The sequence below is a fragment of the Vespula pensylvanica genome, chromosome 12, assembly GCF_014466175.1.
Source record: "Vespula pensylvanica isolate Volc-1 chromosome 12, ASM1446617v1, whole genome shotgun sequence".
Taxonomy (NCBI): domain Eukaryota; kingdom Metazoa; phylum Arthropoda; class Insecta; order Hymenoptera; family Vespidae; genus Vespula; species Vespula pensylvanica.
In genome coordinates this window covers 2,492,215-2,504,714 of record NC_057696.1, presented here as the reverse complement: position 1 = coordinate 2,504,714, position 12,500 = coordinate 2,492,215, and the positions used below count along the sequence as shown (strand labels likewise).

The 12,500-nt window shown below is 39.5% G+C and overlaps 1 protein-coding gene across 9 annotated transcripts in view; it reads left to right on the top strand.

Annotated features, from left to right (window-relative positions):
• The window catches only part of LOC122633572 (polypyrimidine tract-binding protein 1), a 305,402-nt gene that overhangs the window by 92,356 nt on the left and 200,546 nt on the right, over positions 1-12,500 (top strand). For 3 of the 9 annotated variants that reach the window (XM_043821589.1, XM_043821587.1, XM_043821588.1), the window contains exon 3: positions 8,116-8,172. The exons of 4 other annotated variants lie outside the window; for them this stretch is intronic. In XM_043821589.1, the coding sequence (XP_043677524.1) occupies positions 8,116-8,172 (57 nt within the window). Of the gene's footprint in view, positions 1-8,115; positions 8,173-10,434; positions 10,527-11,209; positions 11,318-12,500 lie in introns of those variants that run through there. 2 more of the 9 variants (XM_043821595.1, XM_043821594.1) reach the window with 2 other exon arrangements.

Genomic DNA, 12,500 nt, shown 5'->3' with positions numbered 1-12,500 from the left:
TCATGATCTGAAAATTAGATTTCTTTTTCTATCCTTCTTTATCTTATCTCCTCGCGTTACTTTCTTGTCTCGGTCGTTCTTGCACGTACATCTTAAATTCCTTCTTTTTTCTTCTTCTTCTTCTTCTTCTTCGGTAGTTGAGACGAGATCACTTTGCCGACTCGTCCGACCTGTTTCCCTGTGTCCGCCGTTGAAAAGCAAGTGAGAGATAAAAAGAAAGACATAAAGAGATAGAGAGAAAATAGTAAGATAATAAGATAGAGAAAAACTCTCTCTAAAGGAGTAGAAAACGTCATGGATTTTGTACTTTTCTCACCTGGAAATTCACGGGTAAGGTGATACACTTACTTTTTACGTTCTCGACGCTTAGTTAACGTTCTTATCTACCATCTCATTGGCTAATATTTCTAAGCGAGAAAAATCTTCGTCTATTCGACTTTCTCTCTCACACTCATCCACCCACTCATTTACCTCGCGCTTCTACCCTCCACTCACCTCTCTGCCACTTTGCTGGTAGGGATTACGCGAAAATGGACGTGACAGCAAGTAGGACGGATCTCGCGAGATTAATCCGGGTAAATTCGATCGTGAAATGTGTTTTCTTTCTTTCTTATTTTTTCCTTTTGTCATTTTTCTCTTTTTATTTTCTCCTCTCTCTCTCTTTCTCTCTTTCTCTTTTCTTTAAAATTTTGCTTGTAACGCGAGAAGTCGTACGTGTTTATACCTCTGTGTGTGTGTGTGTGTGTGTGTGTATGCGTCGTTCAATCGACATTAGCAAGGACAACGATATCGTCGAAAGAGCGAGAAAAAGTCTCTGAGAAGGAACTCTCGAGGCAAATGGAAAATTGAGCCCTCGTACGATTTTAGTACGGGCACGTGCTAGATTCGTATTGTCTCCTCTCTCCCTCTTTTAGTTCTCTATCTCCTTCTCTATCTTTCTTTCTTGCACCTTTTTTCTCGTTCTCTTTTCCTTTTGCCATTTCCCTGTTACTCGACCATCTCTCATATCTCTCCTATCCCTTCCTCTCGAATTCGCATTACCCAAGAAAACGCTTCAAGCGATGTATATAATAAGAAAGAGAGAAATATATATATATATATATATATATATTCCAGTTATATTTAATGACTTATTCCCACGAAACCATCGAAACTTTCTAGCTGCTACTAGAGAAATGAATTGGATATAAGTTCGTCGATAATTCGAGAGGCTTCTAGTAAATGTAAATGTTCCCTTGAATTTTCGCCTTATAAAAAGAAGCTCCATTGTAAAACTGCTTTCTTTTTTTTTTTTTCTTTTTTCTTTTTTAATGTCACCGCCATTATATCTCCGACCATCCCATACTGCTGCTGCTGCTGCCGTCGCTACCACCACACCTCCGCACGTATCGCAGGATATTTTCTCCTTAAGAAGGTTTAATGCTCTAAATTGATTTTCTCAAGATTTATGATATTTAGAGATTTAGCGGCACGTGTGACACGAGAAAAATAGTCTTTCGCTGCGTGCGTGTCCATGGATATATAGCTGACCTCGATGTCGAACCACATATTCTCTCTCTCTCTCTCTCTCTCTCTCTCTCTCTCTATATATATATATATATATATATATATATATATATATATCTTTTTCCATGCTTCCAGCTTCCAGCTTCATCAATTATCTTCTTTCGTATAGCCATTATTATGTAGGCCACTTTAAACGCGTTCACTCTCGTACAGGACAACATCGGATGGTTAACGGGAAGCGTCGCTTATTAAAATTACTATCGAACTGTGCATCGCGCAATTTACATTATTATATAAATTCCAAAATCGATACTAGACCTCAAATGCGAACCCATATTAAAACGTGCACATTAATTAAGCGAGATGTTCCCTCGTCTCTCGTATTTTCCTACTGGTTTTAACTTCCATCTGTCTGTCTCTTTCTCCCCTCTCCTCTCCTCTTCCCTCTCCATCATTCTTTCTCTCTCTTTCATTGATACTTTCAACCTTCCTCCTTTCACCTCTCTCTCTCTCTCTCTCTCTCTCTCCTCGTTTCTGTTTCGATTGTGATCGTTGAAATATTCAGGTCTCAGAAATCCAAAGCGATCGTAAGCATAATCTGATCATCGTTTATCGTTAAAATGATAAAATTACGTACGTGAAAAAGAGACAAAAATATCTTTGGCTAGAGACTATTCCCTATTCTTCTGTCATTCGTTATTTTATCACGTAACCTTCCCCCTCCCCGACCTTCTTTCTCCTTCTCTCGCTCTCTTTAATTTCATTTGTACGGAACAAATAGTTCGATTGTAGTGGTAATTCGATCTCTCTCTCTCTCTCTCTCTATCTTTCTCTTTAATGCGATTTCGTGTCAAAAATTTCGTCGAGAGAGCTATGTGACGTTCGCTTCTCTCGCTCTTCTTTTTTTTATTACTACCTGACACAGTTCCAACAACGTTGCTGTCGGTTAATTGAGCGTGTTGATTAAGAGAGTGATGAAATTGTACGTATTATAGTTTCTCTCTGTCTCTCACTCTTTTTCTCTTTTTTCTTCTATCTCTATCTCTTACACACATAAACACGTACAAGTACGAACACGCATTTCCTCGAAACAGAGAGAATATATAAACAAAAATATGTTTGATCTCCGAGTATGAAAGACGTCGGGTTTTGAAAGTCAGCAAGGATATGTTGAACAAAAAGATATGACTCATCTTCGATGGAGAGGACACGTTAAACGTATTACGCATATTTATGTACACGCAGTTGGTATCCGTACGTGCGAAAGAGCGTTTCGGTAGATTAATTCAATTAGATTTCGTGCGACAGAGAAAAGAGAAAAGTGTATAATTTTTAGAAAAGTGTCATTTGCTCGAATTATTATGGCTGCTAATACCAATACTATTAAACTACTACTGTTACCACTATTACTCTTGTTGCTGTGCTTTGCTGCTATTGCTGTGACGCTGCTACTACCGATGCTATCAAAGAATCGTGCCCTCGTCGAAGGAGAGGAGCATAGGATTCGAGAGATAGGTAAGAGCAGGAGAGGGTGGGTTTGTGGTGAAATAGGGGTAGCAGTAGAGGATGCTTTTCGTTCGGCGCAACCCAAAGCTTTTTCATACCTTTTTCACTTCATAAATTTAATCGGCTTCGGGTTTATTGGATTTGGTGGTTGGTCGAGGGTAAATCTTTCTCTCTCTCTCTCTCTCTCTCTCTCTTTTTCTCTCTCTCTATCTCTCTCTATCTCTCTGTATCTCTCTATCGCACCCTTTTCGTTTTTCCTTTCCATCCTGAACGTGTACACACGTTCGAGCGTGCACTATGTTCCAGTACTTCCGTCTATTCGTTCTTCTTCTTCTTCTTCTTCTTTTACTTTTTCTTCTTTTTCTTTTTCTTCATCTTCTTCTTCGAAAAAGAGATGAGACCTCGTATCTTCTTTCTCTTTCTCACTCTTCTCTCTTTTCTCACACAACCGATCTATTAGAAGAGGAATTTTTATGGGATGTAATAAAAATATCGATCTCTCTACCTCTACCCCCTTCGCTTGTCATCGAACTATACTTCTCATTCTTCTTTTATATATATATATATATATATAACTTTTGAAAACGATTAGAACGAAGTTTATTCGAAATTCTGTACGTTTTTATTTTATACGATTAGAAGATTCTTTAAACGAAATAAAGCGTATCGTTTAAAAAAATGTATGCACGCGTGCGTCTGCGTCTGTGTTTGCGTGTTTGTACTCTTAAGCGTTAATAAAAAGATTGCGTTGTGTGAGTGCTCCAGTGTATGTGTGTATGTGTGTGTATGTCTCTCTGTGAAAGATCGAGAAGCACGAATTCGATCAAATTTCGATCCACTCTCTAATTGATGTTTCACCGAACGACACCGAAGAGATCTCGAGACTCCACTCGGTTAGATTAAATTCTTGATAACCACGTTTATCGGTCTCCCGCGAAAATTAAGCAAACCACACTCTGTGAATTCTCCGTACAACGTTGCTGCTGCTGCCGCCGTCTCTATCTGCTTGTATGCTCTATTGGTGGTGGTGGTGGTGGTGGTGGTGGTTGTACTAGGAGATAGAGGAAAGGGTGAAGGGTTGTTTGAGCATGGCTTCGAAAATTACTTAAACGAGTCGATTAACGAAACTCTCTCGCCTACCACTGTTAATACTTTCGAAGAATTTATTTATTTCTTATGTAAATTACGAATCTTTCATTCGCGTAAGATTATGTTACTCAGTAGAGTTTTAATCGGTTTTTAATGTTTCAATTTTGCATAATTATTTACCTCAAGTGGATAACGCTGTTGGTTTATTAAAGGGTAAATATTAAGGAAATATCTGCGTACAATTCTCCTACATTAAAATAGATCGAAGTTTGTTTCAAATTCAAAGAAGAAAAGAAAAAAAAAAAAGGAAGAAAAATGAAAGAAAAAAAGAAGAACAAAATGACCGTAACCGTTCACGTTTTAGACAAAATTTATTAAAAAATCTCCATCGACGTAAATCAAAACTTCGTTGAATTTATTAAAATTTTTACCATTGACTTTTTTCTTGTCTTCTTTTTTTTTCTCTTTTATATATATATATATATGTATATAATGAAGTCATGTTCGTTATCGAACATTTTTAAACGATAGACTCGGTATACGAAATTTGATATTTGAAAATTATACGTATTAAAATTTAGTTAAATTTTTCGAAATACGTATGGACCGATCCCTCTCTTATAACTTTCCCTCCCCTCGTCACTGTTCCTGCCCTTGCTCTCCGTCCCTTCGTCGTCGTCCTTCGTGCACGTGCGAATAATCGCAATTATCGCAACGCACAAGCTCACGCGAAATCGTTATTTCGAGCAGTATCACGAGTTAGTAACGAGTGCACCACGTTGAATCTGCAACGCTGATTATTCGCTCATGCTATCTACAATTTCATTTATTTTTTCTTTTTTTCTCTCTCCTTCTCTCTTTCACCCTCGTTACGTCATTCGAAACCATAAACAAATTCTAATTTTCCTATTCCACATTCTAACATTCCTATCCTATATTTTATTCAAACGAACACGAACGCTTGCAGTGTAATAAAACGAAACTAAAGAAAAAAAGAAAGAAAGAAAAGAGAAGGAATGAAAAAAGAAAAAAAAAAGATACTCTTACAAATTCAACGATTAAAATAAATACAAAATTGATTAGATTCGTTAATCTCGAGTTTGCGTCAGGTCATTATCGAAAGTAACGTAATGTATTTCGAGTATGTACTGGTAAAAAAGAAATATAATAAATTCTAATGGTTAGAAAGGAGGTGTGTGTGTGTGTGTGTATGCGTGCGAAAGAGAGAGAGAGAGAGAGAGAGAGAGAGAGAGAGAGAGAGAGAGAGATAGCAGGTGGTAATCGGACTGTTGGGAATGCATGGAAATCGTATCGTCGAAAATAAGAAGAAAAGAAGGATAAGATAAAAGAACTGAAAGAGAGAAGAGAGAAAAAAAAGGAGAAAAAAAAAAGAATAAGAACAACAAGAAGAAGAGAAAGAGGAGAAGAGAGGACGAAAGGTTTTTCGGATAGAAAAGGGGGGTGATGGACAAAATTTTCCTCCTCTCTTCCCCGTACGAGTCGAATCCCATTGGAAACGAAACGAAACGAAACGAAACGAAACGAAACGAAACGAAACAAATAAGAAAAAGAAGAAGAAGAAGAAGAAAAAGAAAAGAAAAGAAAAGGGAGGAAAAAGAGGGTGTATGTATATAGCGGGTGGTTTTGGTCGAACGGTTGAGAGCGGTTTGAGCGGTCGACGGTCGCTCGGGGCTTTAAATAAATAAAGAGTGACTCTTGAAGGGGCTGAGAAAGATAGTGACAGAGTGTTCTGATGGTGGTATGGTGGTAGCGAGTGGTATTGGTGGTGGTTTTGGCGATGGTAGATGGGGAAGGAGGTTTGTAGGAGAGGGATGGTAAGGAGGACGCAGGAAGAATGGCATATCGAGAGGGACCGAGCTGTGTCTTGGGAGTCATGTATCAACCCCTATTACCTTGGACAGCCTAACTATTGGCTTGCCGCTATACGTAACTGAAATCTACAGGATCGGCTTCGTTTTCTCTTTCTTTCTCTTTCTTACTTCTCGTCTTTTTTTTTTCTTTCTCTCTCTCTCTCTCTTTTTTTTTTGCGTTCTCTTTCTATCTTCGCCTTCGTTGTTTTTGTTCGATGCCATCGACAAAACTTTGGAAACTTTGCATACTTTTTTGTGTTTATTGTGTTTATATGGTTTTTTTTTCTTCTTCTTTTTTTCTTCTACCCCTTTCCCCATCATTACCACCACCATTATCAGATATTTTTTATTTCACGTTTCTCCATCGATGGAAACATTTGTTGCTGTTCCTTCAAACGTTAAAAGGGTATTATTGGAAATGAAAAGGGATTTTCCTTTTTTTTTTTTTTTTTACCTTTCCCACCTTTTCCTTTCCTCTTATTTTTAATAATAAATATCAATATTGTTATTATCGTTTTTTTTTTTTTTTCTTTCTTCGTCGAAAGAGAAATGTATAATAAACTAAATCGTGTTTACAGTCGATGAGTACGAGAATAGTAGTTGAAATTGTAAACGATTTAGTTCACGTGGGAATCGGGCACGCATAATTTTGTTTGAACGAATCATTATTGCGGTCCATACGTTTATATATATACGGCATAGTTTGAAAATCTATTTACGGTGGCCAACGGCGCCATACAAGCATATGTATTGCACGTCGATCGTGTTCGACGCGTCGGCCTATTTGCGAGAAGCGATTATTATCGACGTGTATATATATATATATATACATATACATATATATATGTACTATGTATGTATTTACAGCGAAGGTACAAACGGTGTTCGGTCTCGTGCTCGCGCGCACAAGCGTGGTTTTCTAGTAAATGATATATATCGGTTGTTTGAATATTAAGTTGGAATTAGAACGCTCGACAAACGTAAACAGGAGCGAAACTGTTTCTCGTTCTTTTCTATGATCAAGATATATGAACGTTATGCGGAATGAATTTTGACGAAGGAGAGAGAACACTGTTAGATATTGCCTTTAACGGTTGAGAGCTGTTTCTGGGACAGCGAGAGATATAACAGCTAGCGGTTTGGTGTGTGGGAGTAGGGAAAGAAAATCAAGGGGAAGAAGGAGGCGAGAGAAGGGTAGGAGGATGAGGAGTTGGAGCCACCCCTTGAGTTAATCCCTAACGTACGCCGCGATTTCGCGATCTGCATACTGCTTACCCCCTCCGAATAATTTCTACGGGACTTAGGGTTGGTTCTTACGTGGAAAGGGATCGTGAGTAGTGACTTCTCTCTCTCTCTCTCTTTCTCTGTGTATCTCTATCTCTTTCACACACTTTCTCACTCTCACAATCTCATACTCCTACGAAATGGTTTGCCCAACGTATTAAGTCGTCGGCATGGTAAGATTAACGATCGTCCTAACGCCTCGCGATTTCGTTTGCACTTACTCTCTCTCTCTCTCTCTCTCTCTCTCTCTCTCTCCTTCGTTCCTTCGCTTTAGCTATCTCTCTATATCTTTCTCTCTTTCTCTTCTACGTTCTAACTCGGTTCGTAAGCTCCGCACGTGTGCAAGCGAATCGATGTGTGTGCGAGCGTTATTAGCGCGTTATTAACGCTATATTAGACCAGGTTTGTAGCAATCTGCGTTCTCTCTTCCCCTTCATTCTCAAGAAAGAGAGAGAGATAGAGTAAGAGGGAAGGAAGGAGGGAGAAAGAGAGATTGAGAGAGAAGGTGGGAGTGGGAGGGAGAGAGAGAGAGAGAGAGGTCGTCATCTTTCTGATAGTTGGATACTCGGAGAGAGTTCCCTTTTCCCTCGGAGTAACTCGAGAATTTCTCAAAGTTTCCTCGGTATTTGGCAAATGGACGGAAATTAGCGTCGATTAATTTCAACGAATCTTTCCAACGACGACGACGACGACGATGACGACGACGAAGACGAAAACGAAGACGAAGACGAAGACGAAGACGAAGACGAAGACGACGATTGCCTTTTGAACGTTCCGCGAATTTGAACACCCTAACGATTCAATGATTCTTTGTAAATAAACCTTGTAAATAAACTTTGTATCTCTATTTCTGTTTCAGGTAAGATTCCCGGCCAACTTGGCGTTCGTCCACACTTCGCCACTTCGAATTTCGTGGGTGAGTCGTCTGATTAATGCATGATTTTTTTTACGTTAGGTATAACCTAACGTTAAGAGGAGATATATCCGTACACATGGTATAGAAAAAACGAGCGATAGAGACTAAAAAAAAAAAAAAAAAAGATTTTTAGAATCGTTACAACTTGCGCAAATTTTAATCGGTCTCTCATATATTCCCTACTTAATTTTAGGAAAGCGTAACAGATTATTACATTCTGTTCGTTTCCCACTTCTCCTTCTACACCTCCTACCTTCTCTGTGTCTTTTGGATAAACGAGAAATCCTTCTCGGTTGGTTGATCCCTTTGAAAAATTCATATTTCCATTAATTCTAACCGCTCTTAACTTTACCTTTAATTTACTATTCCAAGATTACGTACATATATACATACGTATACGAATAATTCTTTCGATCGTTCCTTTTTTTTCCGTAGAAATAAAAAAAAGAATAAAATAGAATAATTTTTGAAGAGGTAAAAGAAAAAGAAAAATAAAGAGAGAGAGAGAGAGAAATCTATTTGTGTTCTTTCAATATCTGGACACGATTTTCGATGCCATAGTAGAAACGAACGATCGAGCGAGCAATCAAGTTCGAAGAACAACCTCGAGAGAGAGGTCCTCTTGAAAAGAGGTGTTCTTTCTATTATTTCCACTGAAACGTCAGAGTTCGAGCAAGGTGATTACACTGAAATCACGTCTAGCAGCTACTACGCTACCTCCCTGGCTCTACATAGCCCACAAACTACCCCTTTATCTTTCGTTCTCTCTCTCTCTTTCTCTCTCTCTCTCTCTCTCTCTTTCTCTATCTTTATCTCTATTTCTATCTATCTTATAGAGCAGTAATCTCCATCTCGTACAAACACTCCGAACTCTTCCTGAAGAGTTCTCGTCAAACGAACGGCAATCTTTTCTTCTCTCTCTCTCTCTCTCTCTCTTCTTTTTCACTCGCTATCTCTTTTCTCTAATTCTCTCTATTTTCTCTCAAGTTTGCCGAATCGAGTGGAAAAATCAAGGAATCGAGTGGATCCATTTTTCCTTTCCCCTTTCTTTCCTCTTTCTCTCTCTGTCCCTCTCTCTTTTTCTCGAAGTCACACGTGTCTTCCAGTTGTTCGATAATCCAGATAATATTACGATCTTAAAAAGACTTTTTCTTTTTATCACGTTTTCGATCAATCAAAACGTAAAAGAAAAAAAAAAGAAATGAAAAAAGAAGAAATCTTTATCGAGCCCTTCACCAGCGACCGACCGACCTCTTTCCCTTATCCCTACCTTACCCTTTTTCCTCCCCCTACCCACGACCAATTGCTCCCCACGTCGTTCGATCGAGCGACGCTCAATCATTAATTTTACGAATCATAGATCTAGGGAAACAAAAGTCAATTCGTTGAACAGGACGCGTCGGCCTTTTACCGGTTACTCTCGGCCTACATGTTTCAGTAGTCAATCCAAGTGTAGAGCAGGGCTGGCTGGTTGGGTGGGTGGTTGGGTTGGTTGTTCTGGTATAGAGTATAGAAGAGGAAGAGGAGGAGAGGAGGAGGAGGAGGTGGTGGAGGTGGAAGAGGTGGTAGAGGAGATGGTCGCACGAGTTTCACCGCAAAGCTAGCGCGAAATACGTAGGCTATGTATATATATATATGTATGTATATATATATAACATACAAACACAGACATACCTATATACGTAGATAGAGTGAGAGAGGGAGAGAGAGAAATACATATACACATACGTATATAACTTAACAGCGAATGGTAGGGATAGTAAGAGAGGAGAGGGTAGTAGATGCAACGGGTGGTGAGAAAGGGCAAGAGTATTTCACGTTTAGATAGAGGGTTTAGGTAGGGGTAGCTAGCTAGCTAGCTAGAACGAATAAGAAGATGGCTTGTGTTGTATATAGGGGAGAGCGCGCGTGGCCGAAAGGAAAATTCGTGACGATGCGCGCGCATAGAATGCGCGGAACCTCGTAATAGTTCGGTCTTCTTCGTGAGTACCACGCGACCGATTGGCTTTGCTAGTTCGACGGTGGTGGGGATAGCGCAAGGATCGTGTTTGAAAGGCCGCGTAATACACATCGCCGATGCGATCCGACGTCGACTGCGACTGCGACTACTGCGGCGGCGGTGGCGGCGGCGGCGGCGTCGACGGTGGTGGTGGTGGTGGCGTTGGTGGCGGTGCTGGTGATGGCGGAGGTGGTGGTGGTGATGGTGGTGGTGGTGGTGGAGGTGGTGGTGGAGGTGGAGGTGGTGGTGGTGGTGGTGCTCGCACCACCACCGGAGAGAGATTCTCCTCAGTTGTGTCAAGCTAGGCGATCGAGTAGGACGCTTTTTAATCGTTCCGCCTTCGAGTTTCTCTCACGTACACGCACACGCACACAATCACCTACTTTCTCTCTCTCTCTCTCTCTCTCTCTTTCTCTCTTTCTCCTCTCTCCTTTTCTCTTTTTTCTCTCTTTCTTTCTTTTTCTCTTGCTTTCTTGCTTTCTTTCTTTCCTTCTTTCTTGTCTGTTTCTATCACCCTCTTTTTCTTTCCATTTCTCTAGCTTTCTTTCGTCTTTTTATTTTATACGCGCGCACGCACGCACGCACGCACGCACGCACGCAAGCAAGCACGCATACTTATATATACATATACGTACATACATATTATATACAAATATACATGCATACATACACAAAGTAAGCAATCGACATATATACATACACGATCTCTGACCGTCTTTTTCATTTATTAATTTGTTCGTTTGTTTGTTATATCTTTTTTCTTTCCGTCGATATTTTTTCTCTCTCCTTCTTATGCGTTTTATCTATCTATCTATCTATCTATATTTCTTTATTTAATTCCTTCAATCTATATAACTATATATATATATATTTATATATATATATACATTTATATATACCTTTATCATCGGCTTTGTTTGTTTGCTTTTGATATCTCCGAAAAACTCAATACTACACGTCGCACTTAAATTCCAACTTTATCTTTCTTTTTCTCTCTTTCTCTCCATCTTGGTATCGTTGTATCTTCTACAACGAAAGCGGCCAACAACAACAACAACAACAATCAACGTCACATCTCCAACGGGCCCTACAATTGTTTTTCTCTTGTCCCCTGTGAACGTGACGAAACCGCCACGTGGAGAGAACGTTAGTAAATTAATCGTAAATAGGCGATAATAAAAAGAGAGAGACTAGTCAAGAAGCCGTATAAACATCGTCATCGTCATCGTAACCGTTAATCGTCGTCACCACTACTCAACGTTATATAATATACCACCGTCGTCTCCGTCGTCATCGAGCTTCGTCATCGCGCGTATTTGAAACAAGAGAGGAAGGAGAACGCGACGAGGCCACGTGATTCGGACTAGGACAACTCGTTCTCTGTCTATCTCATTCTTTCTCTCTCTTTCTCTCTGTCTCTCTTTTGCTATTGTTCTCGTTGTCAGTGACACTCGATCATTTACTTAATATCTCTATTCATCCATCTATCTGTCTTTCTTTCTTTCTTCCTTTCTTTCTTTCTTTCTTTCTTTCTTTCTTTCTTTAAAATCAATCACATCAAAAAAGAAAAGAAAAAGAATATATAGAATAGAATAGAAAGGAAATAACGAATAGAAGAGTCGCGCGATATATATATACACACGTACATATATATATATTATACATATATATATATATATATATATTGCGACTTAGTCGAAATCAAGAAGCACCAACCAAACAAGCAACAACAAGCCCCTCGCGTTGTTCTGTCAACGTCGATCGTTCGTTCTAACGTGCGTGCGTGCGTTCGTTCGTTCGTGCGTGCGCGCGTGTCCTGTGTGTTAGTGTGTGTTCGATTGCCCGAGTGTTTTCGGAGGACAACTCGGCAAAGACGTGGAACGGTCACAACAACCCTCGTGAGCTGTTGCTGCTGTTCTATGCTGTTGCTGCTATAAATTAGTCGTCGTTCTTGTTCGATTCTTCTCGTTCGATTCTTCTCGTTCCTCCTCTTCCTCTTCCTCCTCTTCTTCTTCTTCTTCTTCTTCTTCTTCTTCTACTACGTTGGAAAAATAGAAAAAAAGGATTCAAGGTCAACGATATATATATATATACTTAAATTCATCGATGTACGAAAGTTCGTTCTGTATAGTTCGTTGTCCCATATAAAAGAGAGAAATATTCAAGAAAGAAGAAGAAGGCATATCTCAAAGAAAGAAGAAATTCGTAAATTTATTCCGACATATTCGATCACGACGTCGATTAACTCTCTCTACCTGCATCATCCCCTCGAAGAAGATCGTTGTCGCAGGAGGATCCAAACTGAGATTTAAAAAAAAAAAAAAAAAAA